The 25,538-nt window shown below is 36.9% G+C and overlaps 1 protein-coding gene across 3 annotated transcripts in view; it reads right to left on the bottom strand.

The window, feature by feature from the left end:
• NTN4 (netrin 4) overlaps positions 1-25,538 on the bottom strand; it is a 112,589-nt gene that overhangs the window by 30,475 nt on the left and 56,576 nt on the right. For all 3 annotated transcript variants that reach the window (XM_060113412.1, XM_060113415.1, XM_060113414.1), the window contains exons 4-5: positions 14,565-14,691; positions 12,409-12,597 (exon numbers count right to left, since the gene is read on the bottom strand). In XM_060113412.1, the coding sequence (XP_059969395.1) occupies positions 12,409-12,597; positions 14,565-14,691 (316 nt within the window). The remainder of the gene's footprint in view (positions 1-12,408; positions 12,598-14,564; positions 14,692-25,538) is intronic.

The raw sequence follows: 25,538 nt of genomic DNA, 5'->3' as shown, positions 1-25,538 counted from the left end.
TTATGATTTTTCGCCTCATTGCTGTCTCCATAGTACATTGTGAAGGCCTAGAAGGTAGGGGCCATGTCTTTTCATCTCTGTATCCCCAAAACCTAGGACCATGACTGACCCATTTTCAGAACTTAATCTCTGTTGAATGAATGTGCCTCTCAATGAGCAACAACCAGGAAATGATTTTATGTTTTGATGAACCTCCTAAAAGGCTCATACTATTTCTTTTACAGGTTTTTAGTATCTTAGCGTCATAGCATTGCAACACTAAGATATTAGAAACAGAACAAACACAGCAAATTCATAAAAAACTGAAATGGTCAAACAGAACAGAATATTCTTTTTTTTTTTTTTTTTTCAGAACAGAATATTCTGAATCTTCCCAGTGCAAGACTGTTCCCTGCATGAGTGCAAGACTGCTTCCGACATTTAAGGCTACACTCAATCTAGTATTATTATCTATTATTTGTAAGAAAAGTTCTTTATTCTAACTCTGCGGGAGACATTCCCCACCCATAAATGCCTCTCACTGGCAGCAAAACATTTTTTTTCACATTAATCAATCTGAAATTCCTTTCCTCACTTTCATCCAATTATATCTAATTATGACTCTTTGTTCTAGGTAAGTTAAGTTATTCTTTGCCCCTCCCTATGTCCCCTTATACCTTTCAAGTATATGTAAAAAGTTGTTGTATTCTCCCTGAGCAGTTTACTAGTTGATCTGAGAATATTTATCTTCTTTCATATTTATTCATTAGTATCTCTCTTTTCCTGATTGTTTTGTTGGTCTATTTGAAGCACTCTCCATTTACCTCCACCTTTCTTATACTAAGATTCCTTAAGATAAATACAGCTCTTAAGATCTAAGAATGCAAGTGTGTGTGTGTGTGTGTGTGTGTGTATATATATATATATATGATATATATATATATATATATGATATATATACATATATATCATATATATATATATATATAATTTCAGATTATTTCTGCCTTTGTTTACTCATTTTGTTTTCATCAGTTAGGTCACAGTATGGAATCAAGTTCTTCGGATCTTTATAGGTCTTTGGATCAAAGTCTGGGGTCAGACAAATCTGGGTTCAAATCTCTGCCTCTGACCAGCTGTGTAAACTTGGACAAATTATGTAGTCAGTTTAAGCCTTGGTGTCCTCATTTATAAAATACAAAAGATACCACCTAACTCTTAAAGATTGCTAAATGAGATAACTTATGTAAATTGCCCAGCACAGTGTCTGACCTATAATAGCCACTCAACAAATGCTAGTTCCCTTCTTTATACCCCATCTAGTTTTGTCTAGGCTTTCTGAGAGTTTAGATATTTTATAATTATTTGCTTGATTATTTAATGCTGCTTCTCATCAAATGCAGAATAGCATATTATTTATTTATTCAGTGAACTGTTCTGGAGACATTTTAGAGAATTCCATGACCTCTCCCACTTCTCTTCCCAAATTTGACTGACTTTTATTATTCATCAGTTCATAAAATGTCTCCTTTTTGTGGTGAATTTTAATGTTATTTAATCTTTTTAAAGGATAGTCCTAGTATGATTATTACATAATGATATATGTATTTTACCTAGCTCTTTCACTTCTTAACCTTCTGGTTTTACATCCTAGATTTTTTTAAAACTGAGATTAAAGTTTCCCAACTCTTATTGCCAAGTCACTGTTCTATTTAAAGTTTGCTTTTCAAAAACAGTTACTTCATATTGGTTCTATGCTGGAATCATTCACAATTGCTTCCAAAATAAAACAAAGATGTCTGTGTTGTTTATATGACGTAAGATGAATTCATGTGGATTTGCTAAAACTACAATTTGAAAGAAAAAGCCCACTGAGCTACTACTGGAAGAAATGTCAGTGACCCTTGGGGAACAATTCTGAGATGGACTGGAATACAGGCACAAGAATGAAAAATGGAAGGTGATGTTGTGATAAGGTATTCTGGATTTGATTAATTTAACAATTTTACTTCAAAGACAATTTGAAGGTAAAGAATAACCATGCTAAAGGTAGAATGAAATAATTGTTAAATAGAGGTACAAGCAGAGAGAGACAGTGATTCTTCTTGGGACCATGTTGAGAAGGTGATATCTGAGTAGACTGTGAAGGATGGAAAGATGGTCTGCAGCAAGATAGTCACCCACTCAAGGCACTTGTATTTCCATCAGTTGAACACTTTTCATCTAAGCCAGAAAGAAGAAAGAAGAAATAAAAAGCAAGAAGGAACACAAGAGAGATTTGAATGGACGATAGAACTCTTTCTTTACAGAGATAGCTTGCTACTTAGGGTAATGGTAACCAAGTAACCAGAGAGTATCTTGGTAAACATTTGGTTTAGGTTTTAGGGCAGAGGGACTAAGTTTATTTTTATTCACTCTCTGCTAAAAGGCAGTTGAATACATTTATTTTGTCCCACCAGGGAAGAAGGAAGGGCATGTCAGTTCTTCAAGAGGTTGTTTACTCTGACAGAGAATGAATGATATTTTCTTTTCCATTTGCTGATTTTTCTTTAGATGTAGAAAGAGACTATGCAATAGTTAAAAATATGTTTTGACATAAAAGTCAATTCATTTGTTGTAAAGTAACTAACTGACTATTTCCCAAAAAGAGAACTAATTCTGTTCTATAAAGCATTTCTTCAAACATCTGTTTCAATCCATGTGTCCCACTAAAGGAAGGGAAATTTTCTATAGAAAAATGTCATGGACTAGCTGTCAATATTCCATACCCAATCAATTCCCACCCGTTGAACATTTAACGTATCCTTTGGTGTTAAAAGAATAGGGAAGCGGGGGAGGATGGGACTTCATGAAGTACTAGCTTCAATATTTATTTAAATACCAACATAACATACTTATATTAGTTTAATGCTATGTTCTGGAATATGTAAACATGGAAGTAAAAGTAAATTGTCAATGAAGTGATAAGCTAATTTTACTATAAATTCCAATCTCATTATAATAATTCACTTTAAAGTATGAGGTACTTATGGTAAATAAATCTGTATACTATGAGTAAGGGAGTCCTCTGAATGGAATTGCTTGGTATTTATTTTGAAACTGTTACATGAAAAACAGACATCCTAGAATTCTTCCAGAAATTTTCTTGGAGAAAAGCAGAGGTTCTGAGTTAGACAGTCTTATGTGGGAGAAGATAATTGAATGAATGCTTACCAGCATTTATATCTATCATTGAGTCAGGAAAAACATGTCTAGCCAGAGTTTTAGTAATCCTTTAGGATTTTCCACCAGAGATATGGCTAATTCAGGGAGTGGATTAAGTTATAGATGAAACTTAACTCAAAATCTTTGATCCAAGGATGAAAGTGAACAGAGTTCACACTAGAAACAGGAATAGTATGTGTAGTGGTTCTCACATGCTAGCCTGGAGACCAAAAGGCTGTCAGAGTCACCAATGATGCTTTTTAAAATAAAATACAGACTTCTGTCTCCATCCCTGTTGGAGATTCTGATTCAGCAGATCTAGGGCAGGGCTCTGAGATTTCATATTTCAGCAAGTTTTCCCAAGCAATTCTGGTCCACGTACAGGTTTGGGAACCAGTGACTAGATAGCAACAGTGCTTGAGATCAGATAAGGGGGCTGTGAAAGTAGAAGCCAGACTTTGTTCAAAGGAGAGAAACCATCCCACTTTTGGTTTAGAGTCTGAGTTCCTGATATTAAAAAAATATATATGGTAGCTTGAAATAGGCCATGGCGGGAATATCTATCTATTTATTTATTTATTTATAATATTTATTTATTATTTATTTATTTGGCTGCTCCGGGTCTTAATTGCGGCACGTGGGATCTTCATTGCCACGTGTGGGGTCTTTGTTGCAGCATGCAGGATCTTTCAGTTGTGGCACATGGGATCTTTAGTTGCAGCATGTGAACTCATAGTTGTGACATGCATGTAGGACCTAGTTCCCTGACCAGGGATCGAACCTGGGTCCCCTGCATTGGGAGTGTGGAGTCTTAACCGTGGACCACCGGGGAAGTCCCCATGGTGGGAATATTTAAACCATAGAAATTGACCAGTGCTACAAATCAGGGCTTTCTCCCCCCTAGAAAGCCAGCATGCCACTGTCCAGTAGGATTATTCTCTTTTTAATATGCTTGCCATAGGAAAATCTACTTAGGTTATAGGCTACTAAAGGCACATAAGTGACTTTAAAGATTTCAAGTGAGCTACTCTAGAAGAAGCTTCTCTTTATTTATTTTTTTATACAGCAGGTTCTTATTAGTTTTCCATTTTATACACATTAGTGTATATATGTCAATCCCAATCTCCCAGTTCATCACACACACACACACACACACACACACACACACACACACACTTTCCTCCCTTGGTGTCCATACGTTTGTTCTCTACATCTGTGTAGAAGAGACTTCTCTTTTAGAACAAAGAGACAGTATTCCTCCAAGTGTCTCAGTACACAGTGATAGTTATATTTCTCATGTATCTTAACAACCAGTTTGTGCCTCCATTCTGCTCTCAGCCCTAGGTTCAGCTGGAGAGATTCACGTTGTCCCTTGTGTTTATAGACGTTAAATGCACTGTCCTTGAAAAAAATTTTTTTTCTGAGTTGTAGAAATAAATTCAGTTTCAATGATCTCCACTAGTCTTAAAACAAAAAAACCCCAACATCTCTAAAATCCTCAGAAGTAATTTCTTGACTATGAAAATATGTAGTTGATTGTTTGGGTCCCACAGTTGACTCTAGTTAAGGTTAAAATAAAGAGGAAGTGAGAACAGAGATGATTTAATTTCTCACAGGAATAAATCTATTGGCTAGTAGATTTGGTTCAGGGCCCTGTTTATTCAGCTTTGGTGAACTTACGGCCATTAACTAAAAGTGTACACATAAGGACCATAGTATTTAGCATGATGTTTGTCAGGAGGAAAAAAATAGCCTAGAACATCCATGGGGCCAATAAGTCCTTGGCTTATTTGGCAGGGAACTAGCTACCTAACTGTGAATAGAGTCCCAAGAATAATGTCACCAATATTTGTTGAATGAATTAATGTGCCCAGACAAGTATTCTATTCAGTGTATAGTATATAGATTCTGTGAGGAAGAATAAACGTCAATTCATTCCCTTTTCTAGATTATCTCGTTAAAGGCAACAAAGGCAATCATCAATTAGAAAGTAGGACAAACTTTGCATTTCGGCACTTTAAAAGGAAAAAATAAAAACAGCCACCAAGGAAGTATCGAAGGCATCTTTTTAAGGAAGCCTCCCCTTAATTGCCCTCACACCATCCCCACACTCTCCTTGAGGCACTTTGTGTATCACTTTCATTGCATTTTCCTCATATGATGGGGGGACATTAATACTTTTGTGCTTTTGTGAAAGTTAAGTGAGTTACTAAATATACAGCCCTTTGAACAGTGAACAGAAAAGAGTAGGCACTCAATAAATGTCAGCTAATTACTATTATATCATTACCATCACCACAGTGTATTGAAATGATCTGTTACTATAAATTTCTCCCCATCTAGGATGTAAGATCCTTTAGGGAAGACCTTTTCATCTTTACAGAGCTAGTGCTTACTGCAGTGCCTGCCATAGAGGAGATGTTTTTCCAATAAGTGCTTCTTTGGCTAAATTGAGCTATGATTTATAAACTTCTAGTAAACTTTGACCTGCTGTTTCAGGTTTTCAATAGTTCCAACTCCTGAGAAGACATAAACTAGGAAATAAGGGTGAGAAGGGTTTTGATACATCATCGCTGATAATCCAATAGATGGTAATTGTCCAGGCCTATTTAATATTAGGTTTGTAATTATTTCACTGATAGAAATATAAAGTTTATTATTTCCTTGATATACAGTTGTAGGCTCTAGCACTTGGAAATGAGGAACAAACATACAGAAGGAATCTTCTAGGATATGTCTTTGTAAGTGACTCTTCATATAGATATGGCCACAAGACAATAGCAATATTTCCCGTGCATTTTGTAGAATGCTGGTCCTAAAAGATGCTCTGTAAGAAAAGCATTCTCTGATTAAATTTGGGAGACAGACTTCAGAGCTCTATAGGAGGTTTATCATGAACACTAGCATATTAAAAGCTCTGAGAAATCCCAAAGAAAAGAAACCTTTGACTAATTCACCACTTCCTGAATTTGAAGGCTGTAGAAAAATTTCCCCATATCTGGTTCCTATTAACATCTTTCGGAGTTAGTGTTCCATGAATCAAACTTTGGAAAATGCTATATCACAGAAACACATTTATTGAGATTTCCATTTTTTTCCTCAATAAATCTCTAGGTAATTCATTAAAAAAATAAAAAAATCTAAGTCTATGTGCATACAAACAGAGATGCAAACTCTGGTTAATTTGGATGCTAAGGGAATAGTGGGATATTGTCTGGCTAACTAATTTTTAAAAATTAACTGTAGAGTAAATGTTAACTGCATTTAACCCTTGATGAAAAATACTCTGCAGCATTCTCAAACTTTAATATAATACAACCACCTGAGAATTTTGGTAAAGTGCATGTTTGATTCAGTAGGTCTGGGGTGGGATGAGAGGTTCTGCAACTTCTAATCAGCAACTGGATGATGCCAGTGCAGCTGGTCTTTGGATCACACAGTGAGTATCAGGTTACTTTTCTGCCTTGGTAAGCACAGTAGAGTAAATATAATAAAATTGTTACTTTGAATAACATTGTACATGCTGTTGATGGAGCCACACACTGAGATAGTTTAAATTTTTAGAGATATCCATTTGTTTTCTTGATACTACCTTCCTCATAAAAGTAAAGTGGGACCCAATGGGCAGAAAAGTTGTAGCTCTAGCGATATTTCTATCAGCACTTAGCGTGAAATGTGGTGTACTGTAGGTACTTAATAACTGTTAAGTACATTAACCTATTTGTCATAAACTTTATTATCAGCCTTGGTAACTCTAAAGGTGATATAGAGACACATCTGCTAAGGAGGGAGTTAATGATAAGAAAATATTACTAAATAAAAATGAAAATGTTGCCAAACATGGCCAATCAAACAGTATAGTATGGGAAATACTTGAAAGAGAAAAAAATTGAATGTGCTAATAAGTGGTGGAATTTACCCCTGGCTCGGAAAAGGGAAGGGAAGAACCAGAATAGTGTTCTCGGAGAAGGTGCCAGTAAGAAAACCCATGCTAGGGAAGTGGACACAGGCATCTCTGCCCCAAACATATGCTGGAATAGTCATAAAGTGAATGGAGATACGCCTTCCTCAGGCAGCCTACCCAGGATCAAGGGTATGTCTAGAAAAGGAAAAAAGGAAATACAGATCTTCCATACTAATCCATCCACCTCCTACAAATTATGCTAAAAGGACTAAATTGGTACCAGTTATTTTCGTAATCCCCCTACTTGGTGCAAGTATTGTGTAAATGTTTTTAACTAGGAGTGATTAGCAATATGAATTATTGGTAGTAGTTTCTAGCTTGAAGTCTTTCAGTACCCCAGATGCAGCGGAATTCTATGATAATTTAAGGGGTTGAGAAACTAATCCAGACAAGTATGTTACAATTGTCTTATAATGTTTTCTTCCTTCCTTCCTCCCTTCCTTCCTTCTTTCTCTGTCTTTCTTTCTTTCTTTCTTTCTTTCTTTCTCTCTTTCTCTCTTTCTGTCTTTCTCTCTTTCTTTCCTTCTTTCTTTTAAATATATTAATGTGCTCTTCATGGAGTTTTCATTAAAATAGCTTTGATACTTTTGGTCTTCTGACACTTGGATATTGCCTATAAATATCAATTGGTAGGGTCCAGGTAATTATACTAAAGGTACCTATTGACTGATTATCGTCTACTTGTGGATAGTTCAATCCACGCCATCTCACTGACTGAGGCGTCCAAGATGAGGGCACCTCCAGCCAACCACCCATCTTCTCTATTTCTCTCATCCTCATACTCCTTTATTGTCCTCCCCCTCTTTTTTTGCCTCTATAACCATTCTGAAATTTTTTCAGTTCTTTGAACATGCTATAGTCTTTCTTCCTTCTGCTCCTTTTTAGCACTGGTTGTTCTCTCTGCTGGGAATATTCCTACCTATGTTATGTTGATTCCTATTAAACTTCAGGTCTCCTTAAGTCAAAAAATTAACTCTTGTTCATTGCCCCTCCTATGAGCTGCCCTGTACACTCTCTAAACAATACTGGTCATACTTGTGTGATCTAACACACACACGTATATACCACTAGTTGCCTATACACACACACACACACACACACACATATATATACACATACATATATACATTTATATGCACATACACACACACACACACACACACTCATAAGCTCTTTAAAAACACTGTGTCTCTCTTGCTCATTGTTATAATTCCCAAGAATTAGAACACAGTAGTGTTCAATAAGAATTTGTAGGGGCTTCCCTGGTGGCGCAGTGGTTGAGAGTCCGCCTGCCGATGCAGGGGACGCGGGTTCGTGCCCTGGTCTGGGAAGATCCCACATGCCGTGGAGCGGCTGGGCCCGTGAGCCATGGCCACTGAGCCATGGCCACTGAGCCTGCGCGTCCGGAGCCTGTGCTCCGCAACGGGAGAGGGCACAACAGTGAGAGGCCCGCATACCGCAAAAAAAAAAAAAGAATTTGTAGAATGAAAGAATACGTTTTTAAAATGTCCTAATTTTGGTCAAGTCTACTGACCTTGGAAATCAAACACTATAATATGGAAAATATTGTCTCTATTGACATTTTCACAGGCTAAAAAATAATTAAAAGTTATGTGTTTTGTTAGTTTTAGCTACCTTCTCAAATTTTGCTTATGTTTTTATAGAACTGTAGTTTGGGGACCAAAAACATATAAAGCCTTTTCGGCACAAGTCCCTAGAAGAGCTATATAAGTAGTGGGGTAACTTTTAAAATAATCTCCTCTTTCATGCTCTTTTTATAAAACTCTGAAGCCATGAGCCCTCTAGGATTTAAATAGTTAGAGCTGGCAACCTTTTTATGTTTTGTAAGAATATGGGCAGTAGCTTGAACATAGAACAGTAACAAAACAAAACAAAACAAAACACAAGGTATTTATCTTGACTCCAAGTCTGCCAATAAACCTTTCTATTTTTCTTTTTATTGGTAAGACAAAGACATTTTTTTAAAAAGTCACTGTTTTAATCTTTTGTACATTTACTCATCTTACAATTTTGTAAAGCTGCAGAATTTAAAATTTGATTAGTAAAGTAAAACACAGTGCATAATATGCAATGCTTTCAAATTAATCTGAACATTATATCAGTAAAATATCTTGGAAATATATGAAACTTTCCTAATTAAATCACTACAATTGCTCCCAGTACCCTAGGGAATAAATACTAAAAAATTTAGGATACCATACAAGACTCTCTAAAATCTAGCCCTAATCAATGTTTCAAAGTTTTCTTTCACTATTCTTGTAGATCTTCTACTTGTTACTCTAATGAAAGTGACCAGCCATTTGCTATACCAGAACATAGGAGATACCTGAATGTTAGTTAGATATTAGAAACTGGGTTTGTTTTAACCAATGTAAGTAAAATTGGGGGGGCCTTCAACTAGACCAGTGTTTCTCAAACTTTAGCTTGCATCAGAAATACCTGGAGGACTTGGAAAACTCAGATTTCTGGGCTCCACCCAAACAATTTTTGATTCAGTTCGTCTAGGCTGGAGTCTGAGAATTTGCATTTCTAACACATTTCCCACGTGATGCTGTTGCTGATGGCCCCGCAACCACACTTTGAGAATCACTGGTTTGCTTGTTAACTTCAACTAAAGTTAAAAAAAAACAGAAAACTCCACAAACTTCCAGTTACAAGATAAATAAGTTTTGGGGTTGTAATGTACAACATGATAACTATAGTTAATACCATACTGTATATGTGAAAATTGCTAAGAGAGTACATCATAAAAGTTCTCATCACAAGGAAAAAAAACTGTAACTATGTGAGGTGGTGGATGTTAATTAAACTTACTGTGGTGATCATTTCACCATTATACATATACTAAATGATTATGTTGTACACCTTAAACTTATACAATGCTATATGCCAAATATTTCTCAATAAAACTGGGGGAAAATAAAAAAAAATACTGCATCTTGTCACTCCTCATTCCAAATCTCTGGCACCTTGGATCCTTCTTAACTTGTTTTGGTGATAAAAGCACTTATCACCTTCTAACATACTATATATTTCACTTACTACTTGTATTTATTGTGTGTCTTCTCTGCTAGAATATAATCTCCTTGAGTGCAGGGGTCTTTGTTTTGTTCCTGAACACATCCTAAGCCCTTGGCACATAGTAGGCACTCAATGTATATCCATTGAATGAACGAATGAATGAATGAATACGTTAGGTACATTGTATAACATACTGTTTCAAGTCAGTGCTATATAACAGTATCTTTTTGAAAATGTTGCCTGTTGCTATACAAGACAGTTACAAGTATCTAATTTACTCAATGACAAATTAATTTCCTTTCCTGTTTTATCTGCTTGTTAGTCCATACATTCTTATTTTTAGACATTTCTACTAGTGGTCTGAGGATGTGGAATATACACATACCCATATCTATTTAAATATATCCTGTACAAATGGTGTTAGGGCTGAATATATTCTAGATTGAAACAGTTTCATAAGCAGACCCTTCAGTCAGCACATGGAGTTGAGGAAACTACATTTTAGTCCCTAAGGTACTGTGGATTTTAAAGAAGTAATTATCTTTGACATAAGGTATTTTTAGTCAATAAAGAGTAGAAACTCTATAGTATTACTTCCCACTGTCTATCTTATAGGACAACAGTTATTACAATACTAGTTTTCATTTCTTGGGGGCTTACTATATGACAAGCAATGCGCTAAACACTCCACATACTTTAGCTTATGTAATTCTCATTACAACCCTGTTGGGAGAAGGAAATCGAAGTGCAAAGAGCTTCAACAGCTGGCATGGGATGACACGGCCGTGAGGGGCAGGGAAAGCTTCTACTCTAGATCTGTTTGAAACCTATTAAAATGAAAGTCTGAGTACAACAAGGAGCAGGAGTAAAACAGAATTCTTGGAGAAATATTATGACATAAATCCAAATTTGGGGCTCAAGGTTGAAAGGGAGCTGTTCCACATTCTATCTTCCAAAGTCTAAGCGAGAATGCTTGTAACAAGTAAGACAACTCATATTTCATGTAGGTATCTCCTGCCTGAGGTTAAAACTGTATTTTCAAGAGCAATAGAATTTTTCCTTTAAATTAAAAACAAACCCAAGATTTTAAATGATTGTTTCCCATTGTATTGCTCCTTTCCTGTCACTGTTTTTTTTTTTTTTTTTGCGGTACGCGGGCCTCTCACTGCTGTGGCCTCTCCCGTTGCGGAGCACAGGCTCTGGACGCGCAGGCTCAGCGGCCATGGCTCACGGGCCCAGCTGCTCCGCGGCATGTGGGATCTTCCTGGACCGGGGCACGAACCCGTGTCCCCTGCATCGTCTGGCGGATTCTCAACTACTGCACCACCGGGGATGCCCCGTCACTGTTTTTGATCTAGAACGTGGAGTCCTTGGCGGGGAAAGGAAGGGCATGATCATTCATCTCCATTAACAGTCTTGAGTGGTTTCTGTTATCTAATAATTTCTGAGTTGACAGACATGGACATGCTCATGTAGTTAAATGACTATTCATCCACACTGGACTTCTGCTTAAGCTCTGCATATATCTTTCACAGTCATGTTTCAGGTAATGTCTCATTAATTGAGCAGATCTTTGAAGATTCTACTCTTTTTTCAAATAAACCTCTTCTTGGAGTTATACCAACAAAAAAGCAGAACCATTCTGTAACAGTTTAGTATTTGGGGGAAGAGTAGGGAATTATTGTTATGTTCTAAATTCATTTATGATACATTGCTACATTAGAGCAGAGTCAACCAAACTGCGTTCACAATGAAACCAGAACCTGTCATTTTTCAGGTGTTCAAATTCACTGCAGAGATGAACACGAGAATGACCCAAGTGCAGATAACCACTCTTTCTTTCATCTATTTGAGTCCATTATTGTCTGCGTCCTACTCATATGTTTGGTCTTAAGATGATCTTAAATATATCTCCCTCTTCATCATTCTTTTTTCTCTTTTATTAGTCATCTTGTTTTCCAAAATGTGGTGCTATAGGAAACAAATTTACTTCATGGAGAGTAAGAAAGGACATTGTTTTTATGAATATTGTACTGTTTCCACCTAACAGATTGAAAATTCTTACTCCTTATTAATGAAGTTAACTGATGTGTGTGAGTGGATTGTCTGAGAATTTCATGACCTCTCTCCCATGCGTGAGCAAATGAAGGATGGAGAGTCATCTCTTCTGTACAAATCAACCTTTTTTTTTTTTCTCCAGTAACCATTAATTCACTTACATTTGCAAGCATCTGGGGCAGAGAAAGGTCTTCGGAGGTCCCGGTAGAAGCCTGGCTTACATCGTTGGCAATGCTGACCTTCTGTGTTGTGCTGACAGTCATTGCAGATGCCACCACTACGATTCCCTGATGCCTCCCACACATTAATGTCAAAGTGACAGGCATCAGCATGTCCATTGCACTTGCAGGCTGGGAAAAAGAAGCATGGGAGGAAAACAAAGAATTAAAAATAAAATGACAGGTTCTCTAATATTCAGGCAGTTAAAAGTAGGGTAAGCTGATTCCTAATTTTTAAAAATTTATTTTTTTCACACTCAGAGACATAGAGAACAGACTTGTGGTTGCCAAGGGGGAGGGGAGATGGGGGAGGGATGGAGTGGCAGTTCGGGGTTAGCAGATGCAAACAATTATATATAGAATGGATAAACAACAAGGTCTTACTGTGCAGCACAGGGAACTATATTCAATATCCTGTGATAAACCGTAATGGAAAAGAATATTTTTAAAAGAATGTATATATATGTACATACATCTATATGTATGTATAACTGAATCACTTCGCTGTACAGCAGAAATTAACACAACATTGTAAATCAACTATGCTTCCATTAAAAAAAATTTAGTTTTTTGAATAGTATACATTTTCACAGTACAAGATTCAAAACAGTATAAAAACATTTATACATTAAGAACTCTTTCACCCTGTTTCCTCTGGCCTTCAGTAGCTGCTTTCCCTTCTTCCTTCCTTCCTTCTCTTTCTCCCCTCCTTCCCTCCCTCCTTCCTCCGAGCCTAGAAGGAACCTTCTGGTGGACAGGGGTTAGTAACTTGGCAGATAGATTGATTTACCTTTCATGAAGTACTATTCCTCAGCTATTGCTGTACTGGTGAGTATGAGGTAGTCTCCTATAGAAGCCTTAATTTTCTTATAGAAGAGGCTTGCAGAGTTTCTTATATAACAATTTCTCAAAGGCATTTCTAAGATTATCAGTCAATAGTGCCAAGTGACAAGTCTCTGTGTTCTATATGTATTTAGGTATGCAAGGGCCAGAATGGCACTCGAGGAATTTAGGAGAAATTCTTTAGATTCTCTTGATGAGTGATTTGAATAAGGATCCAGACTTTTTTCTGGAGGTCAACTGCATTTGAAAATGTTTGTGCTATTGTTTTTCATTGTTTCCTTGATGTGTTATGATATTTTGACCAGACTCATAGTCTTTAAAAAGCATATTGTAAGATAATTTAAGACTTATGCTTAGAGGAAATCCTTTACATTTCCTAGAAACTAAAATAAATCAGTTATGATTCCAAATTATGTAAGGGAAGAGACTTCTCACAATTTTACCCACTGTACTTGCCTTTAAATCCTAGTAAAACTGAAGTCTGTGAGTGTAAAAGTTGTTACGGGCATGTGTATTTCTCTGTGCATGTGTATTTCTATTTCATGTATATTTCATTTTGAATTGCAAAGAAAAAAATGATTCATGTTCCCATATTTTTTACCCTTCTATCTAATCTCCAACCTCAAACCCAAAGTTAGCCATGGCAATGTTAGTCTCATTCTTGACGAATTGGCTTAGTTTTAAATCTAATTTGTCACTACAAGTATCATAAGTGAAAAGAAAGGCATTATGGTATTACAGAAAAAAAGCATTTAATTTGGAGTCTGAAGAGCAGGGATCAAGTCCTGACTCTATCATTTACTAACTTTGGCAAGTTACTTAATCTTATTGAGCCTCAGTTTCCTGATCTCTAAAATGGGATTAACACCACCTACTTTATAGGGTTGTTTTGAGAACTGAATTCAAGATAGCTATTTTCATGATTATAATTCAATATCTCAGCTATGATGGTAACTGCACATTCTAATCCTCAGTTGCTCTTGCATCTAGCCATGTTTTATTATGTCAAAGTCTCAGGGAAGGTGCTTAGGTCCCACGTAGTGTCCCAGCAAATGGGCAACACATTCTTGGCAAAATAGTATATCGGTGATTTTGCAAGCAGTAATTGTTTCCAAATGGCTGAAGTTACAGTGGTCAGTGATATGGTTTATGTTTGATATGGGCTACTACTTTATATTGTGTTTCTAGAGACAACAAGGAGTCCATGGATGTTTACTTTACAAAGAAGGCTTTGAGTCTGTGTGTTTGGTACTTACTTCTGCACTCTTTTGGAGACCCTGTTTTGCCATCAGCTGCCTCCCAGGGGCGGTCATTGTATAAAGGTGCACAATGTTGGCAGTGGGTGCCTGCTGTGTTGTGCTTACACATACACTTTCCATGGACCTGCAAACAAAAATAAGTAAGCGCTATGAGCACAAACAATGCTAGGAAAGAGCACTCTTCCCACAACCTCATCTCATTGGTTGGCTTTAGCCATATGACATTCGTTCATTTTTGCTAAGAAGTTAGTCATCAAGATGAAAGATCCTTTCTTTAGTTTGTCTTGTTGTTAATTCATATCCTTGGCTGTAGGATATGTGACCCTAATGAGCAATTCTGAGATACTGGCTAGGCATTTACTTAAATTTTTTTGGTTTTGTTTTTTGTTGTTTTTTGTATTTTGTTTCTGTTTTTTTAATTACTTATTTATTTTTGGCTGCGTTGGGTCTTCGTTGCAGTGTGCAGGCTTCTCATTGTGGTGGCTTCTCTTGTTTCGGAGCACGGGCTCTAGGCACACGGGCTTCAGTAGTTGTGGCACACCAGCTCAGTAGTTGTGGCTTGCAGGCTCTAGAGCGCAGGCTCAGTAGTTGTGGTGCACGGGCTTAGTTGCTCCATGGCACGTGGGATCTTCCCGGTCCAGGGCTCAAACCCGTGTCCCCTGCATTGGCAGGCAGATTCTTAACCACTGCACCACCAGGGAAGCCCTACTTAAATTTTTAATACCTTTAAATTATTTTATTCTTTACACAGAATTAATACATCTTCAATACAGAAAACTTAGAAATCTGTAATCCCATCACAAAGTGACATCATTATCAACACTTGAAGCATATATTTGAGGTACTTTAAAAATAAAATTATATTTAATAAAATTTTAAAAAACACAATTATATTTAAAACTTCTTTTTTGGATTGAGATCATCATTTCATGTCATTAAATATCCTTGTACAACACACATTTTAATGGCTCCCTTGTATGATGTAAAATTTATTTGACCAATCACCTATTTTTTGCCATTTAGGCTTTAAAATATTTTTACATACTATATTTTAATTCTATAATGAATATCCTTGTAGCTAACAATTTGTGTCCATCTTTATTAGGAATGTGTTTTCTAGAGGTAAAATTGAACAGTCAACATTTGTATATTTTTAAGGCTTTGAACACATTTTGTCATAATGACTGGGCATTTTCTTTTAATCCCACAATTCAGAGTAGTTGAGGGTTTTTAAAATAGTATTTCTCACAGGGAGGAACACTTTAGTGGAATTATCTGGGATCTGAGAGTTTTATGAGAATTTTAATATTTTTTGTATTATCTCACCAATAATTTCTTTTTTAAAAATTTATTTATTTATTTTTTTGGCAGCGTTGGGTCTTCATTGCTGCACACGGGCTTTCTCTAGTTGCGGTGAGTGGAGGCTACTCTTCATTGCAGTACTCAGGCTTCTCATTGCAGTGGCTTCTCTTGTTGTGGAGCACAGGCTCTAGATGCACGGGCTTCAGTAGTTGTGGCTCATGGGCTCAGTAGTTGTGGCTCGCGGGCTCTAGAGCGCAGGCTCAGTACCTGTGGTGCACGGGCTTAGTTGCTCTGCGGCATGTGGGATCCTCCCAGACCAGGGATAGAACCCGTGTCCCCTGCATTGGCAGGCGGATTCTTTACCACTGCGCCACCAGGGAAGTCCCCACACATTCACAGATTTCCCCTAGCCTCCTAGCACCGCAGCTTGGTTAATTTTGTTTCCTCTTCCTGGAAAGTCTCTTCCCTTCTGCCTGTCAGAAATACTGCCCAACTTCAAGAACCATCTCAAAACCCAGTCCCTCTCATAAAGTCCTAAATAATTTCTAAAAATTAATACTTGGGATCATCTGGGATAGTTCCTAATAACTAAGTATTGCCCTGAATTCCAGTAGCAAAATGCATTTATTGACACATGATGTCATGACTGTACAAATGAACGTTTTGTAAAGCAGCTCAGAATGGGATTCTCAAATTTAGATCTATGAGGTATTGTTTTCTTGAGAAACAGTGTAAGAGGTAAATCAGCATAAAGGTAGTAAATTATATCAACCAGTCAACAATTATTTAATGAATATCTACAAGAGAGAGTTGCTATGTTAGGCAATGTTTTGTACACGAAGCATTACAAAACATGATTTCTGTCTTTAAGCAAAGTATAATGTAGCTGGAAAAAAAATTTACATAGAAAAAAATTACAGATAAACAAGACAGTAAATAAATACCTAAGAAACAAAATGATGTTGGAATGCAAAGGATGCAGAAATCACCATAGATTAGCAGTTGTTGAGGACTTCATGAGAGGGACTGGGTTTTGAGATGGTTCTTGAAGTTGGGCAGTATTTCTGACAGGCAGAAGGGAAGAGACTTTCCAAGAAGAGGAAACAAAATTAACCAAGCTGCAGTGCTAGGAGGCTAGGGGAAATCTGTGAACAAAGTTTATTTTAATACATCCAAAATATTCTGACTGTGATGATAAAGGAACTACTAAAAACAACATGTACTTAGAGTGGCCAGAAACAAAATGAATCTTAGAGTTCAACAAATGTGGAAATAACCAAAACCAGTACATTGATGTACTATTGCGGGACCTAATTTAACACTTGAGTAAGTTGTGTTATCTTATCCAGGATCCCCTTTCTCTTTTCATTCCCTTGGTATATATGTCTTTGGTTCTACAGGTACAGGAACTCTGAAAATAGCATATGCATTATCCAAGTGTGTTACATGACTACTGTAGACTTTTATGCACACATAAAGTTCAAGTGCAGGATTTATTCAGGGCTTGGAGGACAACAGCCTACTTGTGAATGAATCACATGAGGCCTAAGAGTTATAATCTGGGAAATTTCATAAATAATAATTTTGGTGGCCATCTTGCTAAATTTAATTTCTATGTATTGTAAAGTAAGGTTTTTGTGCTTAATGAAAATTAATTATAGCTGTCCTTTTCGTTCTTAGGGATTAGCCAGGATATAGATTTTTTAAATGGTAGAATTGACTCAGAGTACAATGCTGTTGCAAAAACTTTTGTTGATTTTCTTTATAGAAACTCAGCTAATATTATAGATTCAACTTATTGGTTTTGCTCTTGGAATGCCCAAGTGTAAGGTGAGTTATAGTTACCTATTTTCCTGGGCTTCTCTTTGTGAGTATGTCTGCTAGGAGCTGTTTATACATAAAGTCCCATGGAGTTGTAAGAGTTTACCATACATCACTATTCACATGTCCAGGCAAGAGCTAAAGACAAATTTGCACTTAAATTTGGAGATCTGCAGGAATTCAATTTCTACTGCTCTGTAAGAATGAGGTCTTTTCATCCTAGCTCCTGGATATCCAATTTTTCATATATTCTGGTAGAAATGCTCCAGTCCAACTGCTTTTTATTAAACATTTTAAATTCAACATTCCTTATCATAATGAAAAAGATAGAAATTCTATCAAATAACTTCTGCATGGTAAGATTCTTTTTTAATTGAAATATAGTTGGTTTACAATGCTGTGTTAATTTCTACTGTACAGCAAAGTGATTCAGTTATGTGCATATATATATATTCTTTTTTATATTTTCCATTATGGTTTATCACAGGATATTGAATATAGTTCACTGTGCTATACAGTAAGACCTTGTTTATCCATTCTATATCTAATAGTTTGTATCTGTTAACCCCAAACTCCAACTTCTTCCCTCTTCAACCCCCCTCCCCCTTGCTAATCACAAGTCTGTTCTCTATGTCTGTGAGTCTGTTTCTGTTTCGTAGATAAGTTCATTTGTGTCATATTCTAGATTTGAATGGTAAGATTCTTTAAAGGCTGTCAGTAAAAGATGGATGATTCTTTGTTTACTTGTACTAGATCCTGATTTCAAACAAAATGGAGTCTTTTGAAAAAAATGAATAAGAAAAATCTTCCGAAGTTGAAGAATTTAGTGAAGCAAAGGCATACTTATGTAGCTGGCACAAGTTAGTAGCATAATGAAGATTAGCAGAAAAAGCAGTTTTGTAACTGTCTAAATTCTATAATAACCTGTGAAAAAATAAAAAACAAACCACTACATACAAAACACCCAGGATACAAATATTTGATAGAATTAGAGTCAAAGTTCCTAGAATAAACCACCCCTAATTCATCATTGCTGTTAAGGAGATTATATGGAATACTATCCGAGGAGGGCATTTGAAACAATGTTAAGAAGTCCAAAGTAAATATAGTAGAGACCAAGGTCAATAATTGCTATCTGTATAAAACTCTAAGTGCGGTCACTGAGGTTGTGTCTTGAAGAGTACCTAGGATTTTCCTTAGGGAACAAAGACAAGAAGATAACCCCAAAGGAATATTCTGAATACTCAGTAAGTAAACCAGAGGACATGTGTTGAATAAGTAGGTTCTATCTAGACCACAGAATACATTAAATAACTTAAGAATGATGAATTTATCCTGTAATACTGAAGATCCTTGAAGATTTTTGAGTAAGGAAGTGATTGAAAGGTATATTATATATACTTTATTTTCCTCTCTTTTAAAAGATTTCCTTTTATCTCCTATCTTGTCTGTTATGTTGTTTCTTCTCCCTCCTTTATTATTTCTTTTCCAAAATTTTTTACCCCAGCTTATACCTTCCAACAGCCAATGGCAGTCAAATGTATTTTCTGATAATGTTTGGAATTTTAAAAGGTTTTTAGTTTTTATTTTATTGCTTTTTTGTATCCTTCCTACTTTTAAAACAACCAGTTATTGAATACTATATAAACATAGATGCTGCAAATTATTGCTACTTTTCTTTAGAGGAACTAAACTATCATTATAAGTCAGTTTATCTGGTTTGGTCTTGGAATGCCCAGGGCCTATATGTAATTTCATCCAACTCATAGGTTAGTCCTGGCCCACAAATTCCAGGCCTCAGGAGGCCACAGACATTTAGGGAAACCTCATCAAACATTCACATGTATCACAAGATAATGTGGACAGGTCAGTTCCCTCTGGAGTAAAGATTTCAGAGCATTCCCTCATTCCTGCATGCCAAGGATTGGGATGAACCTCCCAGGGTCTGAAAGATGCCAGCCCAGCAAATATTTCTGCACACAGAAAAATTCAAGGAGCTGTCATTTTGAGAATTACCAAAAATAGCTGTAAATCATTACCTAGACCATTTGAAACAAGAAATCCTTCCTCAGCAATACAACTGTTACAGTTCAAGCTTGAAAGATCACCCACTATTTGATGCTCGTGAAAAATGTGCAAGTAAAACTAGATCTTCATTGAAAAAAAAAACCAAAACAGAAAAAGGAAAATTTAGTAACAAGTTAAACATAGCTCTTATTTGGTACAGAAACATAAGCTAGATAAAGAGCAGGAAAATGGGATTATGTATTTAAGGCTTAGTTGAAGAAGAGTGATGCCTGGCTTTATAATTGGAAAATGAGAAATCTATTTCAACAAAAAAACTACAACTCCTAATTATCTAAGAGGTATACCTCTTAGATAATACCTTGGCATTTTGGATATTCTATGAATTTCATAAACTCCTTTGTTATGCTGAGAGTATGTTTCTCTGTTGATGTCAAAAGTTTTCCTACCTATATCTGAAACCAAGCAAGACCCTGTGGGACTCCTGGGCATGAAAGCCTTTATGTGTTCCCTGTTTTTTGTTTGCAGGGAATAGACTTCAGCCTCCATGACCTCCCCTGTGTTCCAAAGGGCAGGTCCAAACAGTTGCTAATCAAGGAATGGAGGGGATGCAAAGATAAGGGAGGAGCAGCCAAGAAACAGTAGTGCAGCCTTGGGGCAGGGTCCTGCTTCTGCCTCAAGGGACACACATAACAATATCTTTAAGCTCTTTACAGAACTAAAATTCCCAACAAATGGAAGATGTTAGCATTCTTCATTCCAGAGAAGCTTATCAAGAGACTACCTGAGGCCAGATTAAAGGAGTGCAGGCCCTGCACACACCCTGACCCTTATCAACAATTCTGCCCTTGAACCATCGCTATAAAACTCCTCACCAAATCCTCCCAGGTTGGGACACACACTTTTTTTTTTTTTTTTTTTTTTTTAATTTATTTATTTTATTTATGGCTGTGTTGGGTCTTCGTTTCTGTGCGAGGGCTTTCTCTAGTTGTGGCAAGCGGGGGCCACTCTTCATCGCCATGTGCGGGCCTCTCACTATGGCGGCCTCTCTTGTTGCGGAGCACAGGCTCCAGACGCGCAGGCTCAGTAATTGTGGCTCACGGGCCCAGTTGCTCCGCAGCATGTGGGATCTTCCCAGACCAGGGCTCGAACCCGTGTCCCCTGCATTGGCAGGCGGATTCTCAACCACTGCGCCACCATGGAAGCCCCGGGACACACACTTTTGAGAGGCATGAGCCCGCTGTGTCCCTCTTTGCCTGGCAAAGCAATAAAGCTATTCTTTTCTACTTCACCCAAAACTCTGTTTCCAAGATTTGATTCAGCACCAGTGCACAGAGGCCAAGTTTTCAGCCTCATGTCTAATAGTATTTATTTGTTACTAATATTAACCTACTTGCAAGTCATTTTTAGCATATTTATCTTACAAGGAGGAAATCATACAAACTTTGAACCAGTAGTTTAAGGAATTACTGGAACAACTTGCTTATTAATACCTGTGCACTTTGACAAATATTATATATTAGAGGCAAATAGACATGGAAGAGAAAATACCACTCCTTCATATGTAAGGCTATGGAAGTAAGAATCTAGGTGGGTGCAAAATGAGGAAACAATTCTTTCAAATCCGTCATTAGAAGATACACATCTTGCTTAGAAAAGCTGCTTTCTTTTTTATTATTTTTATTTATTTATTTATTTTTGTCTCTGTTGGGTCTTCGTTGCTGCGCGTGAGCTTTCTCTAGTTGTGGCGAGCAGGGGCTACTCTTCATTGAGGTGTGAAGACTTCTCATTGCGGTGGCTTCTCTTGTTGCAGAGCACGGGCTCTAGGTACATGGGCTTCAGTAGTTGTGGCTCACAGGTTCTAGAGCGCAGGCTCAGTAGTTGTGGCACACAGGCTTAGTTGCTCCACAGTATGTGGGATCTTCCTGAACCAGGGCTTGAACACGTGTCCCCTGCATTGGCAGGCAGATTCTTAACCACTGTGCCACCAGAGAAGCCCGAAAAGCTGCTTTTTAATTGTTCTCTTTGGGGCAGAAGGCCTTCTAGTAGTCAGCAAACATAGAGTTGAGGAAATTGGCCATGGCAGGAGGTTGTGAGAATCTGGTTGTTTGCCATGTCAAGCATATGGGTTGGACAATCACTTATCAAGATGTTGTAGAATATTTAAACATTAGATGGAAGATTGGCTTTGACAACTTGTAAGGTCCTTCTAGTCTTAAGGTTCTATGATTCTAAGCCCTGCTGCTCTGTATTGTGAATACTGCCTGGTTGTAGGCAACTATCCATAATCCTTTCTGAGCTAGCAGATAAGACCTAAATGTCATATGGCTGGGTCCTGTTGGCATCTCTCCAATGCAGCATGTTTCCAAATGATGTGAAACTCAAACAAGGGAGAGCTAGGAGAATATCTCTTCTTTGTTGCAGGCACTACCCGATGTGGCACAAATGAAAAATAAATGTTAATAGTCTCTGAAGATGGATTTGCATTTGTCAATAATGACTATACCTAAACTAAATTGTATTCTTTCTGATTTTTCTTCTACTGTTTTCCTCCTTCTGAACTGCATTTTCCCGATTGCTTGTGACTAAAGTAATTGTAGACTGTCATGCTAGCACCTGCCTTCCAAATAAAGGTATATTTCATCATCTGGTGATGCTCACCACAGACATTCACCATAATGGAATTATCAAAGCGAATAATCAATCTGGTTAAAGCTTTGAAGGACTCAAATTAACTGAATTGTTTTGTGAATGTCTGATAAAATTTACTTCCCAACTGCTTTCCAAGAAAGAAAGGACCAACTATTGTTCATGTCCTACTAAACTTTGTAAAGAAAGTTAGCGGGGAAAAAAAGATTTTACAGCTAAATATTCAGAAATTCCTGAATTTCATCAATTGACTAATTTCCTTGAGCTCTTGTGCCATTATTGTTTACATATACATGATTTTATTTTCATTCTTTGAATTCCAGTGGGAAATGAATATTCTTTCATACCATCATTGGAACTTTAAAAAATGTTTGTGAAAAAAGGATACAAACAGTGCCTATTCTATGAACCTAAGAAAAATGCCCACTTAAAGGCAGCTGTGGTAATTCACGGACCTCCATTTAGCTGTGACAAACCAATGATTTAGAAAGTGGAACAAAAAAAAAAAAAAAAAAAAAGAAAGTGGAACAATGCTTTGTGGCGCCTTAAGACAAAATGTAAAGGCAAAAATCTGATTTAATTTCTAAAGAGATAGTATGTCCCTTTTAGAGAAAAGGATTAACTTCTAAAAGAATGAACTTCTTATGCATGAAAAGAGATAAATTCTAATAAAGGCTAGCCTGTTAGAACCTGCTCCTCTTAAGCAGGGCAAAAACAGGCACAACAATGCGACAGCATAAACCTTTGAATAGAAAGCATTGTGAGGAAAACATGTCTTTTCATTAACAAATAAAATATTCCTCTACCCCTATTAAAGGTTTGCATGCTTTAATTTAACAGAAGAAGTGGGAGTTCTATGGTGAATATGAAGCATAATAATTGAGTTTGGTAAAAGGGGGCTTGAAACATACTGTCAGAATGGGATAAAATAGGCTGAAGCCCGAGTATTCCAAACCCTTGCCCAATAATATATATAGCAAGAATGTAAGAAGTTGAAAAGCTCTACAGTCTATTCCTTGGTCTATACTTTAACACTAGAGAAAACGGGACTTGTAAGAAAGCATGGGCAAAAAACTAAAGAGGTATAGAGCAGAAACAATTATGAGCAAAGAATGAAAATCAGCCACGAGAGGCTTCCCTGCCAGCCTGTTGCCTGAAATTCTTCCTACTGGGACTCATTCCTTTAGCTTCTGAATGGTGCTTTAGGTTCAAGAGCTCCCTACAAAAATGTACTTAAGCTCAGAAGGCGTAAATCCTTAAATTATTAGCAACAAACATATCAGCAGGGATTATAACCATCTGTTTTCAATCCTAAAACTGTACTGAGTTGCTTAAAGGAGGGAAGTAGTTTCCTGGTGGAAGGAAAGGGAATGTCTAAAGGGGAGAGGGAAGGAGCCAAAGACAAACTGTGCCTACTTCACTATTTTGCCAAGAACCTTGCTCTGGCTGACAAACCTGGAAAAACAAAAACAAAAACAAAAAACATGCATGAAGCCAATACACATTTCATAGGAAAACTGCATGTAAGTACACTGTATGGTAATCGTGTTTATATACCTCTCTCCACTAAACTCTTGCAGGGAAGAAACTGTGGCTTAAATTTCTTTGAATCCCCAGTAACTGGCATATAATAGGTTTTCAATCAATATGTTAATTTTTTTTATTCAGCCAATGTATATTCAAATGAACATTGAGAACCTTAGTTATTGAGTTTAGTTCCATTTTAAAAACTTCCCAAGAAAGCAGGGTGCTAATTATTCATTTGAAGTGGGAATAGGATACTTTTGTTTGTCACAGAGCAGGATTTTGGGCAGAGTAGGATTGAAAGACATTCAGCTTTGTCCAGAGTGCTTCTGGTCAAGGAATATTGGTAAATATGATGTTACATAGAGTGGTCATCTATAGTTGATCTGGGAGAACTACTGTAGGCCCAAGGAACATGGATTAGTCAGGGAGGGAAATGGGAACAATAAAGATGAAGAAGAAGATGATGATAATGATGATGATAAATAATAACAATTAATAGTAGTAGTTAATATTGATTAGCACTTAACTATGTACCAGGCACTGTTCTAGGCATTGTATAAATATTAATTCATTGGATTTACACAAGAATAAGTTAGGTATAATTATTACTTCCATTTCATAAATGAGGAAACTGAAGCCCAAAGAGTTTAAGTAATTTGCCCAAGGTCACAAAGCCAGTAAGTGGTGGAGCTATTTGAATTCTAGCAGTCTGACTCCAGAGCCACCATCTTAACCCTTAAACTATACTATTCTAAAGACCCTGGGGAGTAGGATTTTTGAGGGATCTACTTTGGCCAGATCTCTTCAGTGTGTTACTTAAATAATATTGGTATGTTTCAAACCAATTTGTCCTTGAAGAGCTCCTTGGGACAAAGGCTGGTTTGGACTCAAAGTGAGCCATTTCAAGGGTATTAAGTTCTTGAATGGATTATTTGTCCTATTCCTCTGGGAGAAACCTAGCAGTTTTCAAGATGGGTGAATATAGGAAGATTGGCCCCCATTTCCCATACCTGGCATGAATAAGTTCAGGGCATGTACTGGTAGAGAATACTTTTAGATTCTCATTGGTTCAGTGTAAAATCTGTCTGTACACTGAAAATTCTGATGCCTCCTAGGGGCATTTCTGGGTCACTGCAAGTGTTAACAACTCTTAACTTATCAGAAACTCCCCTGAATAAATTTGCAAATGGAGATAACAGGAATGTAAATGAATTCTAATTAAAGATTTGCTCTTTGTGAATAGCCTCCCTTTTGTTATGGGCTCTCCCTATTAGATATGATTTGGTAGGGATAGATAGTAATATTATGTAGTGTGATGGCTTTTAAACAGTTAGTTTTAATTTATAAAGAATGGTAAGTGAGAACACTGCATAGCCTAATGATTCAGGTCAATTTTTAGATTCAGGTTGCTGGCTTATTTGAATTTTTTCACGTGCAAAACTTTGTATGCCCCCAAAGCTTTTATTTATATATCTAAATGGCAGTTTTTCTGTGCCATTGTGCATGCTATTTATCATATGAAATCAGGAGTTGAAGTAGTATTCAGAAGCGTGAATCCACACACACAAAATTTCCAAATGCTACTAAATCTGTGTACTCCAAATTGTGGACATTAATTTTAAGATTTCGTAAAGATGTGTTTCAGCA

This window comes from Mesoplodon densirostris, chromosome 11 (genome assembly GCF_025265405.1).
Source record: "Mesoplodon densirostris isolate mMesDen1 chromosome 11, mMesDen1 primary haplotype, whole genome shotgun sequence".
Lineage (NCBI taxonomy): Eukaryota > Metazoa > Chordata > Mammalia > Artiodactyla > Ziphiidae > Mesoplodon > Mesoplodon densirostris.
The sequence above is the reverse complement of the archived record's forward strand: the minus strand, read 5'-3'. Positions and strand labels throughout refer to the sequence as shown.